The 22603-nt window shown below is 56.6% G+C and overlaps 7 protein-coding genes across 7 annotated transcripts; 1 reads left to right on the top strand and 6 right to left on the bottom strand.

Moving 5' to 3' along the window:
• Positions 1–1603: 1603 nt before the first annotated feature.
• Positions 1604–2230, bottom strand: ACO1O0_001860 (Clr5 domain-containing protein; the record flags this gene model as incomplete). Its single annotated transcript, XM_083191339.1, has 2 exons — positions 1604–2012; positions 2115–2230. 2 exons carry the CDS (start codon positions 2228–2230, stop codon positions 1604–1606), a joined length of 525 nt encoding a protein of 174 aa, XP_083052553.1.
• Positions 2231–3417: 1187 nt separating this feature from the next.
• Positions 3418–4978, bottom strand: ACO1O0_001859 (uncharacterized protein; the record flags this gene model as incomplete). The annotated part of the gene is made up of 3 exons (XM_083191338.1): positions 3418–4629; positions 4698–4823; positions 4931–4978. The coding sequence occupies 3 exons, from the start codon at positions 4976–4978 to the stop codon at positions 3418–3420; spliced, it is 1386 nt and encodes a 461-aa protein (XP_083052552.1).
• A 1348-nt stretch (positions 4979–6326) lies between these two features.
• Positions 6327–8215, bottom strand: ACO1O0_001858 (or S-antigen, N-terminal domain-containing protein; the record flags this gene model as incomplete). The annotated part of the gene is made up of 3 exons (XM_083191337.1): positions 6327–7827; positions 7895–8038; positions 8151–8215. 3 exons carry the CDS (start codon positions 8213–8215, stop codon positions 6327–6329), a joined length of 1710 nt encoding a protein of 569 aa, XP_083052551.1.
• Positions 8216–12421: 4206 nt separating this feature from the next.
• On the bottom strand, positions 12422–13877 carry ACO1O0_001857 (WD40-repeat-containing domain protein; the record flags this gene model as incomplete). Its single annotated transcript, XM_083191336.1, has 4 exons — positions 12422–12799; positions 12849–13016; positions 13077–13776; positions 13873–13877. 4 exons carry the CDS (start codon positions 13875–13877, stop codon positions 12422–12424), a joined length of 1251 nt encoding a protein of 416 aa, XP_083052550.1.
• A 1069-nt stretch (positions 13878–14946) lies between these two features.
• On the top strand, positions 14947–16916 carry GEM1 (ERMES complex Ca(2+)-binding regulatory GTPase GEM1; the record flags this gene model as incomplete). The annotated part of the gene is made up of 2 exons (XM_083191335.1): positions 14947–14956; positions 15043–16916. The coding sequence occupies 2 exons, from the start codon at positions 14947–14949 to the stop codon at positions 16914–16916; spliced, it is 1884 nt and encodes a 627-aa protein (XP_083052549.1).
• A 419-nt stretch (positions 16917–17335) lies between these two features.
• Positions 17336–18787, bottom strand: ABD1 (mRNA (guanine-N7)-methyltransferase; the record flags this gene model as incomplete). Its single annotated transcript, XM_083191334.1, has 1 exon — positions 17336–18787. The coding sequence occupies one exon, from the start codon at positions 18785–18787 to the stop codon at positions 17336–17338; it is 1452 nt and encodes a 483-aa protein (XP_083052548.1).
• Positions 18788–19309: 522 nt separating this feature from the next.
• Positions 19310–22498, bottom strand: MET10 (sulfite reductase subunit alpha; the record flags this gene model as incomplete). The annotated part of the gene is made up of 1 exon (XM_083191333.1): positions 19310–22498. One exon carries the CDS (start codon positions 22496–22498, stop codon positions 19310–19312), a length of 3189 nt encoding a protein of 1062 aa, XP_083052547.1.
• Between the last annotated feature and the right edge of the window lie 105 nt (positions 22499–22603).

The following is a 22603-nucleotide window of genomic DNA, read 5'->3' as shown; positions in this document are numbered from 1 at the left end:
TTTTTCTTGACGACAATAAATGGCTATTTCTGATTCCTTACCCTACCATCTTGTACTTTTGACGGCTCTGGGTGACTCGGATTGCTGACAGCTTGTCAAGTTCATTAGGCAAGGTATGCAGCTTCGCGTCCCTCGACCGACCCCTTTACCAGGTGATGAGATGGCACTGGGCTCCGAATACAACGCATGAGCATGAGACGCCACTTTGCGGCAGGCCTAGAAACCCTCGCCCACTGATTGGATCATGTCACCAGCCAATTTCAACCACATGGGCGATTTCCAAGGCTAACACACCCTGGTAGTGCCGTGCTCGATGACAACAACCTGTCGTGACACATGGGATTAGACCGGACGTCTTCGGCTGCTCTTTGGTAGGTGATATCCTCTGTTATAGCACTGTCCCCATATGATGCTATCTAGATGACGAGTCTTATCCGGGTTTCCGATGCAGACACTATCTTTTAATACCATTCATGCCAAACTGATTTCATTCCCTCTCACACATTTCCTGATGCCTTACCAGTGTCGACAAGACGCTAACTCTCTCAATAGCTAGCAGAATATTGTCCAGTGAGTCTACTCGGAGTGATTGCATTGCCTCACTTTCCTTCGTGATGAACGCGAATACAATGACAAGCATATGTCTGAGCATCCGCAACGACGACACAATATCCGCATTTTTTCTGACCCAAATCATTCTACGCCACTTCGTTAGCACCTCTGGTCGACCCTAACTAACGACTTAAAGCAACTAGCCGTTGCTGGATTTAATCCATATGTGGATCTGTCTGTTATTTCCGGTATGTACATCCTGCGCAACCATGTCCATTTCTTCTCTTCCAATGATGATTTAATTTTATCACGACGGTCAACTTAGCCATATGCATTGATGACAACGCCTGTGACAAGGCATTTTCCTGACACAACCCTGCATAACTTGTTTTGACTTGGATTTTTTTGTTCATGTTGGACCAATGCTAATATGCTACGATAGATCTAGGCACTGCATCTCCTAGGAGGATTCTCCTGATCCAGAATGAGCCGGCGTGTCTCAGGTAGGTCTTCGAGGCTATCTGTCAAGTGACATCAGCTTGACATGATGCGTGGGCGGCGCCCACGATGGTCCACTACATGCACTTTTCAACTCACACTCCGACGCTCACTCCGACGGGCTGTAAACCTCGACTAATATGCGAACATTTTTTTCCTTCTCCGATTTTCAGACTAATATCCATACTTGAAGTGACATAATCTTAATTAGACGAGACCCTAAATAATTACTACTTGTTCCATCCTCTCATACTCTTCAGTTCATAACATAGCCATAATATTCAATATTCGCATGTGACGTACCCTTTCCAAGTGAGTGGTACGTTCCCTGACCTTACATTACCCAATAATTGGAGTCTGCATATATCTTATATCAAGAGGCTGCCCTGGGAAGCCTGCTGCGGTCACTGTTGGCATCTGATGCGGATGCCTCTCCTGATCGAACAGTGACGGAAACGTATCATCTATCGACGGTGGTGACTCCGATGAATCGGGTGTGTACCTGGGGCCGAAGCAGTCAGTACTCGGCATACCCAATGGCCTAGGAGAGGTCCTACCACGAATCGCCGGGCGAAATGGCCGGCCTCTCGTAACACCCTCCCCCGTGAGGCAGGCGTGTCTGCTCATACCGAGCCGTGCCAGGATGGAAGTAACTCTGCTGGCCGATGGATGCCCTACGATGCTCGTCGGAGGCCGTCTTCTGCCCGAAGTAGTAGCTTGTACTATACGAGCCATGTCCGGGCGACAGCGTCGCAGGCTGGGCTCTCCGATCTAGAGGTGCCTGGGAGGGCATCTCGGCCGAGTGCCGTCGCACGGCAGAGTGGCGCCTCAGCGAGAGATGGGGCGTTCGCGGTGGTGAGAGGGGCATGCTCTGCTGCTGCTGCTGGCGGCGCTCCTCTCGCTTCTTGCATTTGTATTTCTGCACGTCCCACTGGTCAAAGTGCTGCCGATAGGAACGGACGCTGCAGGTGCAACAGGCACAGTAAGCCTCTATAACCTAGATGAGAAAAACAAGGACAAAAGGGACGACGAGAAATGTCAAAATTAGGAAGGGGAAAACACACGATGCGTCGAAGTCGTGGCGCTCCTTCATGATGGTCCGGACCTCGGCCAGGGTGCGGCCTTCCTGCTTGTACAGCTTTGAGATTTCCTGGCGGAACTCATTCCAAGGCTTCACCATGATGGGCAGATAAGCAAGAAGAAAAAGAAGAAAAAAAATGCCCCGTGGATAGAGCTTGGAGTGTTCCGCGGTAACGTATTGTGAGATTGATTGATCTAGATCATCTGGTGGTCCTGGTGGTAATGAATAGAGAATAAATAGATCTGCCTAACCTCCATAGCAATTCAAGATTGGAAACAGGGGATTGATAGCCATTAGGAACCAAAAGAATAGATCAACTCTCAACTGTTACAAAGCCTTATTTATATAGCCCGATTCTCCTGTCTTCCACCAGGCGGCTCGATTAGCAGCAGGTGAGGCGGTCGAGAGGGTGGCAGTTGTGTGGCATGCGGGTGCATGGGCGGCCTGTAAGGCTATGAGGGAGTGGGTACATCACAGGGATGTTCAAAATCCATATAACACCTGTTACCTAACCGGATGGATATGAAACCCACCGATGATGGTACTCTGTAGAGAGTAGAGTGTGTGTGGTCTTGGCTGTTTCCCACAGCCTTGTTGGAGACTTCGGTGCCCAGCAGACATCCACCACCACAGTCGGGCGTCACCACGTTGATCTCTTGACTCAGAAATCACCCGAGTAGAGGAAGGTGATTGGCATGCTAAGCCCCCGTTGATCGCTTGCGAACCTTTTAATACCTTATTAGATATGCGGCTGCCTTGGGAGTTTGGCGACTTTGGAGTGAGGCTGACTGCAAGGTGAAGTCGAGTGAGGCTCCGCCCACCCCCGCAGGGTCCATTTCGGTGAGAACCCCTGCATGGCCAGATGTCGAAGCCTGGGGGAGCTCTATCCCCACGTATTCGAGGCTCCCAGAGGTCGGCCTGCTGATGCTGATTCTTGACAGGAGGAAGTCTGACAGTGTCAAGAGGGTTACCTACATTCAGTTGAACACATGTTGCGCCGACAATCGTAACCATGTTGCATTAATAGGTGATTATTCTAGGAAGATCTACCGGAGCCTACTAATCCCCGAGAAGCAGCTCCAGTGATGACGGGAGAACAAAGAGGGTTTTGAGTACGACGCTGCAACGGCTCAAACGGAAAATATGGGTGCGGGACACCGTCAAATAAGAACACCCCCTCCTTTCGTCATGCATCATTCGCCAAACATGGACATGTCCTCCTCCAAGGCCAGCAGCCTGGCGTAGTCGCGCGGGAAGATGGTGCACTCTGCTCGGCCTTGCCCCACCTAGGCAGCGTCTGCCTTCTTGTCGCCCGTGACGCCTGCCTCCTGCGCCTTGTGCTCCCCCGAGGGGCTGCTGGCCTCGGTGGGCGAGTTCATCTCCAGCTTGTCCGAGACCAGGTTCTGGGTCTTGGGCGAGTCGGCCACGGGCGACGTGGGCGCCGAGCTGGACGCCACCGAGGGCGGATGAGCCTCTGCCGAGCCTGTGCTACCAGCAACGCCCGAGATGATGGAGAACCACTTCTGGGCGTCAGCCGGTGTGTGCGCCTTGAAAGCAAGCTCCGAGGAGCCTGTTAGCCTGCTGCTCATGGTCTTGCTGCGGTCCTTGCCCTTGACGTTGAACTTGTCCCCGCTGGGCGTGCCAACGGTGGCGTCGGGCAGGTAGATGGACAGCTCCGGCTTGGGGTCGTCGCGGGTGTTGTCCGAGTCCTTGAACTCGTGCAGGAACCTGGAGGGCGTCACGACATAGTAGCTGGTCGAGTAGCCCCAGGACAGCTTGTTGCGCGACTTGCGCTCCAGGGAGCCCTCGATGAGCGGCCTCGTCGCGGCATGATCCATGTTAGGGAAGGTGATGTTGTCGACGGAGCGCGGGGCTTCGTTGGGCTGGGCCAGGCGGTCGGCGCTGCGCACCGTGAAGTTGGCCCACTCGAACTCTGGCGGCACATTCTGGATGGAGCTGAGCATGTCGCTGTGCAAGGCGCGCGTCTTGTCGGCCTGGCCACCGGCGAGATGCGTGAAGGCCTCCATGGCCTGCTGGATGACCTCGACGACGTGGCCCTCAAAGGTCGCGAAGTTGTTCTGGACGGCGATCAGGTCGTTGTGGTGGTTGTTCTCGGCCAGGACTTGGGTGCTGAGCCGGTGCAGGACGCCGCGGTGGATGACATAGGGGTCGTCGTGCGAGTTGAGCTTGCCGCCGGCCGAGTCATAGGAGGCGGCGTGCTGGCCCAGGAGCTCAATGTGCTTCTGGGTGTTGTTGCGGCACTTCTCGACCTCCTTGGCGCCCTTCTGCGCGCCGCTGGACAGCTCCTTGGCCTTGTGTTTGATCTCCTTATGCAGGCGTTCGAGGACGGGGAGCACGGAGCCCTTGATGCTCTTCTCGGTCTCGATGTTGGTGTTGATGAGGGCCTGGGTGTTGGAGCGCATGTTCTCGAAGAAGCCGGCGACGCCGCCGAGGCTCTGGTCGAAGTGGTGACCCTCCTTGAGGGGATTGGAGATGACCTTTGGGTAGCTGTGAGTGTTCCTATATCAACGTGTGGAGGGTCTTCTCAACTGGGTGCAGAGTTTACCTTGAGAGCCCGCTCGTACTCCTTTGCGTGCTTGGAGTGAATCTTCTCCATAGCCTCCATGTAGTCCTCGAGGTAACCGACAGCATGCTTCCAAGCTTGCAGCCGCTCAGCGAGCAGGCCGGCAGTCTGCGCGTGAGTCCCGATCAGCACTCCGACAACAGCGCACAACAGGGCATGGCGGCGCACGGCGGTGCGGCACCTGGCAGGATCGGGCGGGAGGTTGTGCTACATACATTGGAGGGGTCAATTTCGGGAACGGCATCCTCGCTAAGGATGCTCATATTGGTGGCTGCCCTTGAGGGCAGCTGGGAAGTCGTGGGGGAAGTCGTGGTAGACATGGTCGAGGAGCGTGGCCGTGGCCGTGGGGGGTTGAGGGCGGGCGACGTTTGAGGTAATGCTGCTTGAAGCTTTTGTGGCGGTCAGCTACTCGTAGTTAAGAGCTTTGCAAGTAGAGGCCAGCTGCGAGCCTATCGGGATTGTGCAGGTGTTCAGCGAGTTCAGCGAGTCCAGCGAGTTCACCGTGGCAAAGGAGCCCAGCCGTTGACGTTGATATTGTGCAATGCGGCAGTCTGGGGGAGGAGGGAGCTGCTATGTACAGCACCAGAGCTCCAGCCGGAGATGAGCGCGCGCTAATCTTCGACTACTTGGCCCGTGTCCCCTCTGCCGGCGCGCCTTGGCGGGTGGCTTTGCACCGACTGCAACGGTAGACAATTTGACAATTTCGTACATCAGACCATGATGATAAATAGGTAAATCCTCGAATGCTCAATGCCCCCGTGGCACTGGTCCCGGCGGCCTGGGACCAGGGGGAAAGATGTGTCCATCGCTGCTCAGCCCCAGAAACGAACGAACGCTGTACAACTCACCCACTCGTCGGTGCTCCCACTGGTAGTAATGGCAGTATTTCGTACCTTTAGAGATGTGCTTTTTGGACTGCAGATGGCGTTCCCCGAAAGAATAGACAGCAGGGTTGCGGCTTCGAGGGTTTCTGTCGTGCTCGATTGAACATTCCAAAGATCGACCTTTGTTGGGCCTTTTATTTGCTCGCGGAGGGGAAGAGGGGCTCGAGGGGACCCTTCGACTTATTCGCGCCCTGATCGACAAGTTGATTCGTCTGCATGGAGCCGGGAGTCTGTGACGTCAGGGATATCTCGGGAGTCCATCTTGCTGAGCAACCACTGCCTACCTGAGGTAAACCTGAGGTAGGTATCCTTTTTGATGACCATCCCCCCATTTCGGGATCGCCCTTGCAACACATGGCCGTCAGTCTCGTGCCGTGTTAGGTTCAAAGGTAGGTAACATGGCACCGTATCATTGCCTCTAGTGTCTTAAACTCTCAGGGTATTATCGTACAATCACACAGCATAGCCATCCATATCCCACGCCAAACGTCAGCCCTCTATGGAGAGGAGTAGCCAAGGGCTAGCAAATCTTTCTAAATGTTATCCAACCAGAGTCGCTCAACCCATCCCGAAAAATCAAACAAAGAAAAATCCCCAATAGTCTATCTCTAAACGCCGTGTCTTGTCCATTGTGATCAAATTGGGGTCCGAAGCGTATGGTGCTCGCCTCCCAAGATATATGTTGAAAAAAATTATAAATCCGTCGTCGTGTTTGGAGTAGTGCGTCTCAGACGGCCTGATCTCTAGCTTGGAGAATTTGGACTCTCCGATGCCCGGCGTGGTCGTCGGAAATGTGCCGAGTCGTTCGGAATGCGCTCGGCCGCATCGTGCTCGCGCTGGGTCGGCTAGTGTCCTCCGGGAGGGGGGAGGCCGCGTATTCGTTGGCGGGGGGTGCCCGGGGTGCGTTGAGTGCGGTCTGGTAGTCCGGTAGAGGGGATGATTCAGCAGGCACACGCGTGCGCACGGCTGTCGAGTAGCTTGGCACGCGGGTCGTTGGCGCCATCTCTGTCTCGTCGATATGGATGTGCTGGGGAGATTGGCGTCCGGAGCTCGGCGTGTCCTCCCCGCTGTTACTGCGGGTGAGGGTGGTAGAGTTTGGTTCTGACCGCATGCCGAAGGAGGATCCGATGGTCGAGTTGAAGGCCGTGTTTCGCTCCGTGGGGTCGTCCGAGACGTTGGCCAGCCTGGATGACAGGTCGGCCGGTGGGATCGGTCCACCTCGCATCAAGGCTGCGAGGTTCTCAGTTGACCCTGCCCGCGAATGTACGTAAAAGGGGCTGTTCACGCCAGAGACGCCTCCTGGGGTCTGAAACCCCGTCATGTCATCGTCGTAAAGCTGATCTAGCACATGGTCGCTATAGCTCGGAGGCGCGACTCTATCGTCCTCCTCGGTGATCTGTGCTGCAGCTTGCGGGTTGATAATATCGCCCTGCTCGTCAAGGGGCGCGTTGGGAGAAATGAAAATGGAAACGGGAAGTGTTGCTCGAAGCTCCGAAATATGGCCATCGGGGTTCTTGAGGGCAATGGTCAGCTTGAGCTTATGGCGGACCTTGATGCCGTGGAGGTTGACGTCCTGGATACACTGGCGCAGCCGTCTCGGGAGGTCCAGGGGCATGCTAATGACCCAGCCCTCCTGGCCTGTGTCCTCAATCATGTCGTGCCAGTGCGTCTCTCTCTGGACTTCAATTGCCCACTTGTCAATGTCGCGCTCGATTCTGTTCTCCCGGGTGGTGAATCCAGTCGGTCCATGTATGCAGCACTCGCGGATCTCGACCATATTGACATTAATCCTTCCGAGCTCCAGCCCCTTGAGGAGCGGCGTCAGCCGCATGTCGAGGTTGATCCTGCCACCAAAAACGACAGCCTTCTGAGGGATTATGATGGAGTAATCAATCTTGTTCGGCCAGATATTTTCAACGCTCATGGCATGGTGGAACTCGAGGGCGCCGGGGTCCAGGGTGCGGATAACCCTTAGGTGTTTGTATGCGTGCAAATCGTAGGCCAGCTTGCCGCGGCCGACAGTCGCCTTGAGTCGGTAGGTGATGGAGGCCTCGGGGATTCCCTCGACGCTCTCGGCCGTGTTTCCGGGCATGGTATACTCGAAGGGGTACTCGTAATTGCCGGCGGGAAGCATCATGTTCTTGCCCTGGGCGCTCACGAACGGAGCCCAGCGGTGCTCGAGGACGGTGGTGAGGCGGTCACCCTTCTGGCTCGAGGAACCCGGGGTGCTGGTACCAAATGTGGTCAGCGGCTGTTCCCTACCGCGTGCTGCGCGACTCGGATTTGGAGACTCACTTTAGACGTAGGGTCCCCGTCAGGCGCAAGCGGACATCTTCAATCTTCAAAGATGATGGGAGGCAGAGGACGACGACGCCCTTGATGAGCTGACCAGCAGACTCATGTTCACTGCCCCGGAAAACGACAAAGTCATTGTCAAGTCTGTTGCCGAAGGAAAAACGAAGACGGTTAATGACCAATTATTCCACTATCAAAAGAAGCCGAGGCGCAATCGGGGACATGATCACCCCGCCGCGGGGCGCAAATAACTTACCGAATGTCAAAGAGGCTGGCGGCGTGGCGGCCAGTCACGGACGAGAAGGGATTAAATGACGGCATCGTGGGCGTACGTAGGGCCCAACGACAAGAGTTGAGGGTTTGACGATGGAATGATCATGTAAGAGGGGAGAAAGAGAGAAGGAGGAGAGGAAGGCAGAAGGAGGGTGGTCCCCACAAGAAGGAGTGGACGGAGGACGGGAATAAAAACGAGGCTATCCGTAATGGAGTATGCTGTGAGCAATCATTAAAATGGAGCCCACACACACCCGATATCGTCTTACTCGCCCACCTTCGGAGTCGTTGCAACAGCGACGGGTGACTCGTCGTCGGTGGTTGTCGTGGGGGCACAACCCACGCCGACTTGCGCCGGGGTGTGCTTGGTGCTTTGCTACTTCGTGTTGCTTGAGGTTGGTGGGATGGTGCCAGGTGGGACCTGGTTCACCTATGGAAGCAGTGCAGGCAGTGGAAGCAGTGGAAGTCGGTGATCCAGTCCGGCAACCCGAGCTGGTGGCACTGTGACAGGAGTCTCCTAGATAGGAAATTCCACGGGCCCACTGGTGGGCGGATACTTATCGGCGGGTGTCGCCTATCAGGAATTCGGGATTTCAGTAATATCACCTGTCACTCACTGCGCCAGGTATCGGCTGGTGGGCTGAAAGAGCTGAGAGAGCGAGGGGGGGTGGAAGCATGCAGGATAATACTGCTCATATGTATATTGACAAGCAAGCTGAGCTGGAATGGTTCACAAAGAAGCAAGCTGATGGCGGCCAATGCTTGGTGATGTGGAAATGTGATCAGGCTATTACTCTCAGTGACATGGCTGTTCTAGGTGGTGGTGGGGCACCATCAACTCCGTACTTTACTTCGTACATCATACAGCAAACATAGTATCACAACGAGGCCGTACGGTTCCAGCAATCGTTCGCTAGTGCTACCTAGTATGGATCATCTCCTGCATCGAAGACTCCTGCAGGCCCTGAAAGAAAATTCTCGGCCACTTCTACTGCGAACTTAATCAGGCTGTCAGGGGCAGCCGCAATCGTCAAGCGCCAAAGGCAAAAAGCATGGGCATAAAACTCTCGGTCGATGATGGGCGCTCGTCATCGGCCAAGGTTTTTCGTCGTGGGGCGTGGCTTCGCGGTGGCTGCCACCGGCCTGATCCACAGCATGGCCCACATCCAGGGGAATGGCCAGTTCAAGTGCTGCCAGTTGGCCACTGACGCGCCCTGGCGTCGCCGTACCCGTTGCGGCCGTGCCCGCCGGATTCATGCCGGTAGGGCAGTGCTGGCAATGCTGCATGCTGTGCACATGGGCACGCCGCACATGTGTGTTGTAGGAGCGCAAACGGGACATCCGAGGAGGGACGGACAGCTGAAGCTCAGTATCGCCCTCACCGTTTCGTCTCGTCTTCATGAGCCGCGGATTCCGGCACAACGACAAGGTCACCGCCACTTTTTCACAGTGACGGCCGTTCACTCTGTGCTTCTGCGCACGAGAGATCGGGGGCGGGGACCGTGGGAGCCGCGGGAGCCCGCAAGTAGGACTGCAGACTAATAATGGGCTATGGTTGCCTCCCATGGTGACCCATCTGGCGGCTGGTCTGTTTGTTGGGTCTAGCCATATTATGCCATACCAGCCTGGACAAGTATCATTGTGAGCTTGCGTGAACAGTCGGTGTACCTATTACTATACACATGACAACAGGATTTCTGTGACAAAAAAGAGGCATATCGGACGCTAGTGAAACGGACATCTACGCCTATCTATAGGTAATCTGTCCACCTACTCTCCACAGGGTCCACTGGTTATCAGGTGCTTGGACCCTGAAGGAAGAGTCAGAGGGAAAAAAAATCCAGACCCCATCAACCCTCTCGGTGTTTTGCAGGCGAAACTCACCGAGAGACGGCGAGACCACCAAAGAACGCCGTGCCACGTTCTTGCCCATCTCGATAAGAGTGGGGCGCTAGGCCCTAGCACGCCGGCAAAGCGCCTTCCGTCTTGTTGAACTGAAGTTCTGAACCTCTTCTTTTGCCAGGTGGATGCCAAAAAGCACGCACGTGCCTCGCATAGGGCGGTTAAATGGCCAGCTGCGGGCGGTTTACTTCCTTTGTCATACGATTGCCCGTTGAAGCAAACCCAGCAAAGCGGTTGGAACCATCTTTATCCGTGCGCGTTTTTGGCCCTTCGGCCAAGCCTTCTAGAGCCGGTCTGGGTCCTAGACTGGCAGACTCTTGGACAGGGGATGTTCATTTTCCCTGCACGTAAACAGCCCCGAATCCGGCCATATGGCGCCCATACTCGTACTACGTAACGTCGTCAGTGGCTGTCAGACCTGCCAGCCTGTCGCATGCCCGTGGGAGATGGTGGCATGACTCGGTGGATGGGGAGATTTGGCCGATGCTTGATATTAAGGACAATACGGAGTACATACTATGTTGTGTTATGCAGTAATGGTGGGATGTCCCGACTGCGGCTCCGACACTGCCACTGCCTGCAACCACACTATCGCAGGGGGTTTGACGAGTTCTCTCGCCCCGACAGCTCGGAAAGTCCTGGACCAGTCCATTTGGCTGGCTGGGGGTGCTTCAGGTCAAGGGATCGGCAAGGGTCCATCTCGCGGGCCGTGGCCAAAGTTTTCTGTTCTTCCACCTCGGTCGCCTTCTGGAATTGTCTCGGGTTCTCGGCGTCATATTATTCACGACTTCGCCTCAGCTCCAAAATCATCTGGACCAGCCTTGTAGATCTTTCCCAGGGTTAATGCGCACTACGAGTACTACTACACTGTTAATCCATGGCGTAATATCTCGGTAGGCAATTGCGAGGTAGAATGGTATTAGGTTCCTGACGCGTTGGACGACGCGTTGGACGACGCGTCACACTTCTTTAACTTTGCACCTAATAACTCGAGACCCAGAATGTATACTTTACCTCGGTGCTTCTTAAAATACAATGCCCGTAGTACCGCATAGTATGTACAAAGGCCGTCAGCTACATAGTATAGTCCCTGTACTGTGTATTGTGTACCTTAATACTATCACTACCTTCACGATTGAGCTGTGGAGCACCGGCAATGTCGTCTTCCCGCCGCGGCAGCCGCCTGCGATCCACCCAAGAGCCGCAGCCACCTTGTTTCCAGGCATGGGTCAACCAGTAGGCTATTCGTACAACTTGGCAGCTTGGTCGTGGACTTGTGATAGGATAGGGAACATGGGCTGCACCTGGTAAGTTGGAGCTCAGACATGTAGCCTAGGTACACCAGACAGATTGCCCCAGGGATATTGGACGGGCTAGTATGGATCACGCATTGTAACTAGTAAAAGATTCAAGTATCAAAGTTCGACGCTCTCCATATTGTACAGCAAAAAAAGTGAGAAAGTGTGGTAATAACCGGTCGCTGAGCACAACTTTGACGCGCTTGGGGAAATCAATTCTCGGCCCCTGTCACCTCTGTCTGCTTGCCTGGCCTATTCCACGTCCTGATATGCCCTAAAACCAAGCATGTTAGCACCCGCTGGCGTCACTCTTTTTTAGTCCTGGAGGTACAAAACTCACCCGACTTGCAGCTCGTGATGATGGCGTCTTCTGTGAAATCAAGCCAGCACCCGGGATCTTTGTCCACGAGTTTGTTCTGCATATGCCGCATTAGCTCCGTGAAACGTAAACTTGAAACATGGAGACCAAACTCACGAGCACAGGAGGAAGCATTGGGATTCTCGCGCGGGGCTCGACTGGGTGCGAGACGTCGTTGCAGTCGTCCCCCGGGGTATCAGCTGGAAGATTGGAGCTGCCCGTGTTGCTCGTCTCCGCCCGCTGCAGAGTCGTGTAGCGTGACGAGATGGATCCCCTCTTGTGGTGGATGGAGTGCTGGGATATTCGTCAGTCGGGACTTCACGATTGTATCACCAATCAACAAGGAGTCACCACGTACGGCTCTTGGCCGGTGAAGCATTGCCACGCCAAAGTCCCAGAGGCATAGGCGTCCATCCTCACCAACACTGCCGAACCGGTAATTGCGGTCGTCGCAGCGCCAGGGGTCAAACGCAACAGCAGCCACCCACGATTGGTGTCCCTGACAGCGGGCTACGAGAGCGGAGTCGGCCACTGACCAGATCGAGATCAAGTCGTCTTGCCCGCCTGTGAGGGCATACTTGCCGTCTGGGGACCAGCAAACGCAGGTAAGCCCGCCATAATACGAGTAAAAGATGTCGAGGAGCCTTGCTGCGTGTTAGCCCGTCTCCTTCGGTCTTGAGTTGGCTTTTGGGAGGCTTACTCCTCTTCCAGGTAGTTTATGATCCGTAATGTGCCATCCTCAGAGACGACTGCCAGGTGCCGACTATCCGGCGAGAATGCAAACGCATTGATCCGCTGGTTAGACAGCTTCCAACATGCTACAGGGTTGGTCTTCTGATTCCTCGAGTGCACAGACTTCTGGACCTGGATCTTGGTGCCGTTGGTCGTGCCGTTGGCAGCATCGCCTGCTTCACTTCCGTCGGGCTTGGAGGCTTCTTCCTCAGGGCTGAATGGGGCATCCTCCTTTTCCTTATCGTACACGACCAACGACCCATCCATGTGTGCGGCGAGAAACAAGTTTTCCGATCCGGGGACCCACGTAATCTGTGATACTGGCGTGCTATTGATGACACCCTAGTTTTGTGTTTAGCCTTGCCTTTCACGCACGATGCGTTGACCTTACGTTCTTATTCAAACGAGTATAACGCTGTGAGATGGGCTCCCACCAAATAATCTCGCCTGTTGAGAATCCCATAATGACGTCCATGTGGGAACTGCTTTTGCTAACATTGTTCACGTCGTGGCAAAGACAATGGGCCTTAGTGAAGAGGATCTTTGTAAGATAATCTTGCTATTCGCTTGTCAGCAGCCATGTCGTGGCCTGGACATATAATCGCATAGGCGTACGCACCTTGGTAGGAGAGGAGAGGTCCAGCCACTGGAATGCACGGTTAATATTGGCAAAAGCAAAGGCGCCATCGCTCGGTCTGTCGGTGAGCTTCCTCGCAAGGCTCTCGTTGATAATGACGCGCGATATGAAGGACGAGTTGCTCTTAGTCATGTTATTCTTGGGCTTCCTCTTCTTATTTATGTCCTTGACGGGTGCCTGCGCCAAAAGCGCATTCCCTTCGCCGAACGCCGGAGCGGATCCGAGGGCGGACGAGGTGCCCGGGGCATCGCTGACGGAAGTACCTCGACCATCCTCGCTGCTCAGCCCTCCCTCGGTCGAAAAGCGGTTATCGATGGAGTTCTCTTGGGTGCTCGTGCGGGCGTTGACAGGGAAGGCAGGCGCAGCGCCTTTATATAATGCGGCCGGGCTCGATCGCGAGTCGAGGGTGATTAGCGACACCCTGGTGCCGGTTGTTGCTGGCTGAGGGTTGGTGGCTAAGGGGTTCGGGTTGACGACGGGGGCTTCAGACGGATGGGGAGGAGGTGTGGCGAGGTGCAGGTCTTCCTTGAGCACATAGGTTCCCTCTCCGACCAGGAACTGCCATTCGGGGCCCGTGGGGTTCGACAAGTTGTTGTTGGTCTCAATAACCGGGACCATGGGGATCCCCCCGATGCCACCATAGCCATTGAGGGGGTATCGCGGAGGAGGGGGTAAGACACTACTAAGGCAAGGCGCCGGTCAGCAAGCAGATGAAGCAGGCAGGCCCTTGTCCCTTGAGAGGGTTGTTAGGCTCGGCGGCAGGTCTGAGAATACTCACAACATGGTTGCGACTCCAGCGCGGCCTGGTCTCTATGGGGGGAGTTGATTCGCTTGCCACTTGGTTGGATCGGCCAAGGCGAAGGGGAGCGCGAGCGGTTGGCGACGGCGTTGGAGTCGGACAGAAGATGAAGTGGTTAGGTGGTCGTCATGGGGATCCGTGTGTCGGCGACAACAATGTCGAGATGCCAGAGGCAAGGACTGATTGCGGTAGGCGTTGCCAATTGAGGGTCAAGGAGGACTGTCGGAAACAACGAGGCATGAATGCATGGAGGCTTGGAGGCTTGGAGGCGGGACTGCGGCCAACTGCTCCGTCAGCCATGGCGGGTGTGTTGGTGGTGGTTGCCGTTACGGTGGATGCGCGGTTGTGTGGGGTAGAATGATGGCAGAGGCCCCAGTTACTACTCGTACCTTGTCAGTGGACTCGGTGCACATCAGTGACCGGGGGAGAATGCCAGATAGCCCAGGTGAGTGAGCCAAGGGCGAGAGTTACAGAAACTGGACGAGTCGATTTCCAGATGTGAATATCGGCATCCTTAGTACGACCACAATCGCCGAATTGGCTTTCCCTCGGACCACTATTAAATGGTAGACGGGAGACGGCCTGCGGATGGGAGCCTGCAGCATCCCATCCGGGTAACGCGGTGGGTTTGGTAGCGCCTTGGAATTCGTACAGGTGGTGCTCGTAATAGACTAATAGTTGCCCAGGCCCAACCAGCGCGCTAGGGCTGCTGGGGGAAATCACTGAGATGTGGGCGGGGGTCCTGCAGTAATGGGCAGTGATGTTATTCGTAGGTGGTCACAGTCTGGCAGTGGCGGTCCAGCGGACTGATATCACCTCGGGCTGTGACGGAGGAATGGGCAGATCACCTCACCACACCAACCGCACCTCACCACATCGTAATTTGCCCTCGTCAACCCTCTTTTCGCTTGCGCCCTCGAGCCGCAACGCTGCCCCTTCACGCTTCTACCGGCGATTGTGCCAGAGACTCCACCATCGCGTTGCATAGCGGGGGAAATGGCATCTTTTGCCACTGCATCAGCTGTTGCTTGAGCTCATTGATCGCCATCCAGGATGACTACCGGTATGCCTCCCTTGTCTCCCTGCCCTCAACACCCACCCCCGGCGGTGCCAGTCAGTGGCCCCATTTCTCTAACGCCTCCTCGCCAGTTCGCGTCTGCGTCTGCGGTGACGAGTCCACCGGAAAATCCAGCCTTATCGCCTCTCTCGTCAAGGATCAGTTCATCTCCAACAAGATCCAACCTGTCCTCCCCCAGATCACCATCCCCCCCAGCATCGGCACCCCGGAGAATGTCACCACCATCATCGTCGACACCTCGGCGCGTCCACAGGACCGCACCACACTGCGCAAGGAGATTCGGAAATGTAACGTGATCCTCCTCGTCTACGCCGACCACTACAGCTACGAACGTGTCGCCCTCTTCTGGATGCCCTACTTCCGCTCCCTCGGCGTCAACGTGCCTGTCGTACTATGCGCCAACAAGTCCGACCTTGCTGGCCAGGGCAACACGCCCCAGGTCGTCGAGGAAGAGATGCTGCCCGTCATGGCCGAGTTTAGGGAGATAGATTCGTGCATCCGCACCAGCGCCCGCGAGCACCGGAACGTCAACGAAGTCTTCTTCCTCTGCCAAAAGGCAGTCACCCACCCCATCGCCCCGCTCTATGACTACAAGGAGGGCATCTTGAAACCAGCCTGCGTTGGTGCGCTGAAGAGGATATTCTACTTGTGCGACAAGGACCAGGATGGCTATCTGAATGACCAAGAGATGCGCGACTTCCAAGCTAGGTGCTTCGACAAACCTCTGACCGACGATGATTTGGAAAATATTAAGGCGTCAATTTCCAAGGCATTGCCGACCTTGGATACGGCGCGAGGCGTCGATCAGGCTGGCTTTCTGCAGCTGAACAAGATCTACGCCGAGAAGGGCCGGCATGAGACCATATGGATCATCCTGCGCAAGTACCACTACACCAACAGCCTGAGTTTGGATGACAAGTTCCTCCGCCCCAAGTTTGAGGTCCCCGAGTACTCCTCCTCGGAGCTGAGCCCAGCTGGCTATAGGTTCTTTGTTGACCTGTTCTTGCTCTTTGACAAGGACAACGACGGAGGACTCAACGATGGCGAGCTCGAGGCTCTGTTTGCGCCAACCCCTGGGCTGCCTGCCTCCTGGGCTGAAGCGTGCTTCCCCTCCTCTACCGTACGAAACGAAGCTGGTCACATCACATTGCAGGGATGGCTCGCACAGTGGAGCATGACGACCTTTCTCGAGCCGAAGACGACCATCGAGTACCTAGCATACCTCGGCTTCGAGCCTCCCAACCCCAAGGATTCTGTCACGGCGGCACTCAAAATCACAAAGCCGCGCAAGAGGAGAAGACGGCCTGGGCGTGTGGAGAGAAATGTTGTCACATGTTACATCATCGGTGCCCCAGGCGCAGGAAAGTCTTCGCTACTGGACTCCTTCCTCAATCGCCCTTTTGAAGGCCTTCATCGACCAACCATAAAGCCTCGACGGGCTGTCAACAGCGTAGAGCTTCCCGGGGGAAAGCAAGTGTATCTCATCCTTGAGGAGCTCGGTGAGCTAGAGCCTGCCATCCTGGAGAATAAGGCTAGGCTGGATGCGTGCGACTTGCTCTGCTACGCCTACGACTCTTCCGACCCGGACTCGTTCTCGCATATTGTCGAGCTGCGCGAGAAGCACACGCATCTAGACGAACTGCCATCCATCTACACGGCTCTCAAGGCCGACAGGGACAAGACAACGCAGCGAAGCGAGCTCCAGCCCGACGAATACACGTCGTCCCTTAACATGAGCACGCCACTCCACGTTAGCGTGACCTGGAACAGCATCTCCGAGCTCTTCGTCGCTCTTGCTGACGCTGCCACCAACCCGAGCAGCGCGTTCCCCAAGAGTGAGGAGGACGCCCCCGACCGAACGAGCCTGTACATGGCCCTCGGAGCAACGGGCTGCGCCGCCGTCGCTGCGCTGATGATCTGGAGGCGCTCTACGAATGCCGCCTGACCGCCTCCCGCTTTTTTTCCCTTATTCCTCTGGTTCGATTCTCGGCAACCCTTGTTATTTCGCTACCCTCATTTTGTAATCTTTTCTTTTTGGAAAAATTTGTTTAAAAGTGGTGCTCGCTGGGAAAGCAACAGGTGGGAGGGAAACATCTGCATGGCCAGGAGTTGTTTGACGCGTTCGTTTTGGCTTGGCAGATGCGTGCCGGATTCTGAAGATACCCAACTCCATCCTTACCATCATTTATACATAGAGAAATGTAATAATTTCTTAAAAAATCCACAGATGGATATCACGCCGCACCGTACCGAGTTCACGAGTTGGGTACAATGACGTGCGAAGAAGGTCTTTCCGCATATATTGGTACGAACGCTGACTGAACGCGAACCCTTTCCCGAGGAAACACACAAGCCCAATGCAAATTACACCTTGTAGAAACAGAACCCAATGTAAAAGCTCGCCGCCTCCATCTCATCGTCCGAGACGAGCAAGGGCCCACCGCCCCTCTCACGCACACCCATCCTCTCGCTCAGGGGCCCCATCTCGCGGTCGTCCTTCTCGGCCTCCCAGATCTCGGGGAAGGTGCGGTGGAACTGCAGCTCGAGGTTGTAGTCCTCGGCGAGGGCACGGAAGGCCTCCCAAGGGACGACGTACTCGGGAACCTCCTCGACGGCCTCGTCCAGGAAGAAGCTGTACTTCCAGCCGAACGCTGGACGGAAGACGCCGTCCTCGGGTGTCTTGCCCGGGAAGCGGACCCGGTAGATTGTGTTCCCCCACTCGGCGCTGGGCTCGGCCTCGCCCTCCTCCACCTCCTCCCCTTCTTCCGGCGCCTCCCCATCCTCCTTGGGCTCCGCCTGGGGCGGCGTGATCGAGCCGTCGCCGTCGACGCTGGCTTCCTTCTTCTTCTCCCGCTTGGCCGCCTGCTTCTCGTTGAAGGCACGGACGTGCTCGCCCAGGACGTCAGAGTTGGGGATGCACCCGATGAAGCGCCCGCCCTTCTTGAGCGCGCCGGCAACGTTGCGCAGCATGATGCGCGCGCGATCCTCCGACTCGAAGGCGTAGTGCATGGAGAACATCATGCTGACGACGTCGAAGCCGCGGCGGTTCATGGGCGACGGGTCGAAGCCGACCTGGCGTATGATCTCGAGGTCCTCGATGCTCTCGCCGTAGCAGTCCTTGACGTAGAAGCGCGCGTCGAACAGCCGCGGCGGGGGCCTGCGGTCCCTGCCGCCACGCCCGCCGCGGGACGCCAGGTTGCGGTAGCGGTCGCGCGCCTGGGTGATGCTCACGTCGGCCGGGTCGAGCCCCACGTAGAGCTGGATGGGCTGGGGCGCGGCCTGCCACTTGTTGAGGTCGCCGCCCTTGCCGCAGCCAATGTCGAGCACGAGGAGCTCGTTGCCGCTGGAGCGGCCGAGCTCGCGGGAGCCCGGGGCGTGGTCCTCGTCCGGGGAGTAGCGCTGGATGATGCAGCTCTTGATCCAGTTGTTGAAGACGCGCAAGCCCTTGATCTTGCTGTCCCTGGTGCGCCACTCGCGGCCGCGCTCGGGGACGCTGTTATAGTGCTCCCTGACGACGTCGTTGATGCCCCGGACACGACCTGGGTCCGAGCTCGGAGTCTGCGAGGCGAATTGGCGGTCTCGCTCGGCCTGACGCTGGCGGATAGCCTCTCGCTCCGACTCGGAGATTCGGGCGCGGGCTCCGGGGCGCTTCTGCTTGCGAGGCTGCTCGGAGGGCGATACGGCGCGTCGCTTGGCGGGCTGGAGGCGTTGAGCGTTGTACGGCTGGGGCAGGTCGTCCTGGGCTTCGTGACGGTTGGCCGGACGCTTGCCGTTCCTGTTGACGGCCGCGCCGGTGGGAGACTCGGCGTCTGTCATTGTGTCGATGTCGATTGTCGCTATGTGTGGTGTGTTGGGGAAGCAATGGAGATGTGTGTGAGGCTGGAGGTTGTGAGCAGAGGTGGTGGACAGAGGAAACTAGGTGGATCCACCAAAAGCGAGTTTCACGAGTTTCGTGCAGCAGCAGGTGACTCCAGACGTCAGTCAGCTGTGGCTGACTCGATCTCCCCTGCGCCACCAGCTCTCCTCCCTTCCCAAGTTCTTTGGGCCTCCAAAATGGAATTGGCTGACTGGTAGGAAAAGTTGAAAGTCGAATGTCAGGTTCCCATTTATCCTCGGATCCCCCATGCAAGGGATGTAGAAAGGAGAGCCTGTTGGGCTGTTACACAGCCGGTCCTCTCAATGTACGGATATTACTAGTAGTATTCACCGGCCGACAGAGACAATAATTCTGTAAAGCATATCTCATTTGCCATTGGATTGCTTTTCTATCCTTGAAACGCCTAGCATCAATTCGTCAAGCAAAGTCGTCCAAACTCTGGACGAGGTATCATGTCATATCTAGTAGACTTCCAGCACATAGCGACCCTGCTCCTTGAGCCTCTCAATCTCCTTCTTGGGATCGATCTTCTTGGCGCCACTGCTCTTCGCCTCTGTGGAAATGGCCTCCTGGAGCACCGCAGTCACATCAGGCACAGGCCAGGTAGGGCCGCAGAGATAGAAGCTGCCCTCGTCCTTGATGTACGCCTGGACAATGTCGCCGAGCGTCTGCCTCATGCGGTCCTGGATGTAGATCTTGTGTGGCTGGTCGCGAGAGAAGGCAGCGCCGATCAGCGTCACCACACCCGCCGCCAGGTAGGCCTCCCACTCCTCGCCGTACAGGTACTCCTCCCGCTGGTGGCGCGAGCCAAGGTACAGCAGGATAGAGCCAATGTCCTTACCCTGGGCCTTCTGCATGGCGCGGTACTGCACGAACGCGCGGAAGGGGGCCAGACCAGTTCCCAGACCGGCCATGATGAGAGGGGCCGAGTCGTTGGTGGGGAGCTTCATGACCGAGGGCTTGACAGACGCCGTGACGGCCGTGCCGGGCGCCAGCTTGCTCAGGTAGTGACTGGCATGTCCGTAGCGAGTGCGGCCCTTGGTGTCCACCCAGTCGACCACGACAATCATTAGGGCGACGGAAGTAGGAGTGACAGCCTGGGCGGAGGCAATAGAATACTCGCGGCGCTTGAGGGGGCTGACAATCTTGACGAGGTCATGGAAGCTGGGATGAGCCGACTGGAACTCCTCGAGAATGTCGACGTAGGTGAGAGTGTCGACCTCAGAGCGGCGCTTGAACTCGTCCGCGCCCTCCAGGGTGCCGAGCTTCTCCAGCCTCGTCTTCTCCGTCTCGTCCGTGGCGAACTCGGCCAGGGCCTCGTAGAACCGCTTAGGCGGCTTGCCGAGAATATCGACGTTCTGCTTGAGGGCCTGGAAGACAGTCCGGACCTCGAACGCCGACGGATCATCGCGGGCGGGCACCTGGACCAGCTCGGCAGGGTTGAGGCCGTAGAAGTCGATGAAAGCATTGACCTGCTCCTCGTCGTTCTCAGAGTGGATACCGAGAGCCTCACCAATCTTGTAAGTCAGACCAGAGTTTCCTAGATCAAATTCGATGTGGAAGATGTTGCGATCATAGTCCAGGGGAGTCAACCGCCTGTTCTCCTTGACGTGAATGGTCGAAGTCTTGACGGACAGGTCAGGTCGTAGCTTGGTCTCGGTGCCATAGGCTTCCTTGAAGACCAGGCCCTTGGCGGCCGCCTGCCAATCACGTAGCTCCAGGAACTCCTCGGGCTCCTCCTTCTCAAAGGAGACAAAGCTGTTGGTCTGGATGGTAGAGGGGAGCTCGGGGTCGACATAGTCGGCGTCCACCTCAGCCCAGGAGGCGGGAATCTCGATCTTGCGCAGGCACTGGCTGACAGCGTCAACGCATTCCTCAAGCGTGGGGTTCTGGCCCTCGACAAGGGTCAGCTTGGCCAGCTCCTCTGGCGAAAGATCAGGCCTAGCGGTCTTGAGGAAAGCAATTTCCAGCAAGACCTTGGTCAACAAGGGCTCCTTCTCGAAGGCAGGCGAGTACGACACATCCAGAGTATGCAAGTCTGCGGACTTCTCCTGGAGAGCCTTACGGAACCATGCCGGAAGGCGCTTCTCGAGCTCGTCTTCCTTGAAGTTGGCAAGCTTCACAATGATGTCTCCACCCTCAGCCAGCCCCTTGACAACGTTGACAGACTTGAGCACCTTCTCATCGCCAACGACGACAACATTGGCCTCCTCAATGTTATAAGGTGCCTCCAATGCCTTCTTGGACGCGCGAATATCGGCGCGGAGGATGCCACCCTGGGTGAGATTGTCGTGTGCATCATGAACGTAGATGTTGTCCCGGGACTCCTTGGAGAGAATCTTGCCGATAGCACTGGCGGAGTTGACAGTAGCAGAGTCATCGGCATCCCAGAAGGTGTACTGCTCAGCCTGGATCAGAGACGGGAACTTCTTGCTCTCAGCCCCGTTGTTAAAGATCTTGTGCAGGGTGTCCACAATGCCCTGGGGAGTGATGGCCTGGGAGGGGGTGTACTTGATATCAAGAACATCAGGTTCCTGGGTAAACTTGTCAGAGAAGGTGACAGTCGTGAGGACGTCGGCGTACAGGGCGGACTGCACAGCCTCGTCCTCGACGGCAACCTCAGTCGGCACCTGGCCGAGCACGGCAATGGTGCGAGCAGAGGCAGGGATGACCTTGAGGAACGCCTCCTCAATGAACGGCCGGTAGATGCGGACGTTGATGACGCCAGCCTTGGCGCCGTCGGCCGCAATCTTGCCCAGAACCTGCTTGGCCGTCTGGGACTCGACGCTGCCAAAGGTAACGAGGACGACATCAGGAGTCTCGTGTCCGTGGTACTCAAAGGGCTCGTAGATGGTGCCAAGCTCGTCGTTGAAGAGCTTGAGAAGCTCGAGGACCTTGCCAGCAGTGTCCAGGCGCTTGTTCAGGTTGCCGGCCTCGGCGGCGAGCTTGTTGTACAGGTCGGCGACGCCGGTCTCGCTCAGAGCATCGACCACGCGGAGGGTCTCCCTGGCCACACGGATGCCATCGTAGACGTGGAGCGTGGGGATGATGGAGGCTAGAAGAGTCGACAGGATGGACATGTGCTGGGCCTCGTAGGTCGAGGAGCTACCCACCAGGCCAAGGCCAAGATCCTCGGCGAGCCTCAGGGTAGAATCGTAGTTGGACACCAAGCCCTCGCTGGCAGAGAACTCGGCAGCGGCGATGTGGGCGACGAAGGGGCTGGAGACTCCGTAGAGAAGGGAGAGCTGGTCCAGGCTTCCGCGCAGCTGCTGCAGGCTGCCAGATGTGGCGACGAGGGTCTGGGGAATGTGGCGCTTGGCAACATCGAAATCGGGGGAGAAGATGTATCCCAGGGCGAGGGCGCCAGCGCCGGTCCGGGTCTGGAGAGGAAGGACGGTGGTGGCATAGTCGTGGATGTTCTTCTCGCCCTTGTCGGCCCAGTCCTTGAGGGCGACGTCGAGGTCGAAGGTCTCGGGCGAGTAGGAGAAGATCTTATCCGAGAGCTTGTAGGCAATCTGCTGGACGAGCAGCTGGGCAGTCACGTAAGTCGGACCCGAGATGGATGAGAGAGCCACGGGCTGTCCAAAGGGCAGGGTGGTGGCCAACTTGTGGAAGCCGGTGGGCTTTGTGCCCTGTGCCGGAGACGCCATCGTGGGATCGGACTCGGGTTGGTGGTTTTTTTTCTTCTTCTCAACCAAGACAGGTGATCGGAAGAGCAAGACTGTCTCTCGGAAGCCCCGTGCAATTCAATCGTC

The sequence above is a fragment of the Amphichorda felina genome (genome assembly GCF_050947745.1).
Source record: "Amphichorda felina strain 45539 chromosome Unknown scaffold_2, whole genome shotgun sequence".
NCBI lineage: Eukaryota > Fungi > Ascomycota > Sordariomycetes > Hypocreales > Bionectriaceae > Amphichorda > Amphichorda felina.
This window is presented reverse-complemented; position numbering and strand designations above follow the sequence as displayed.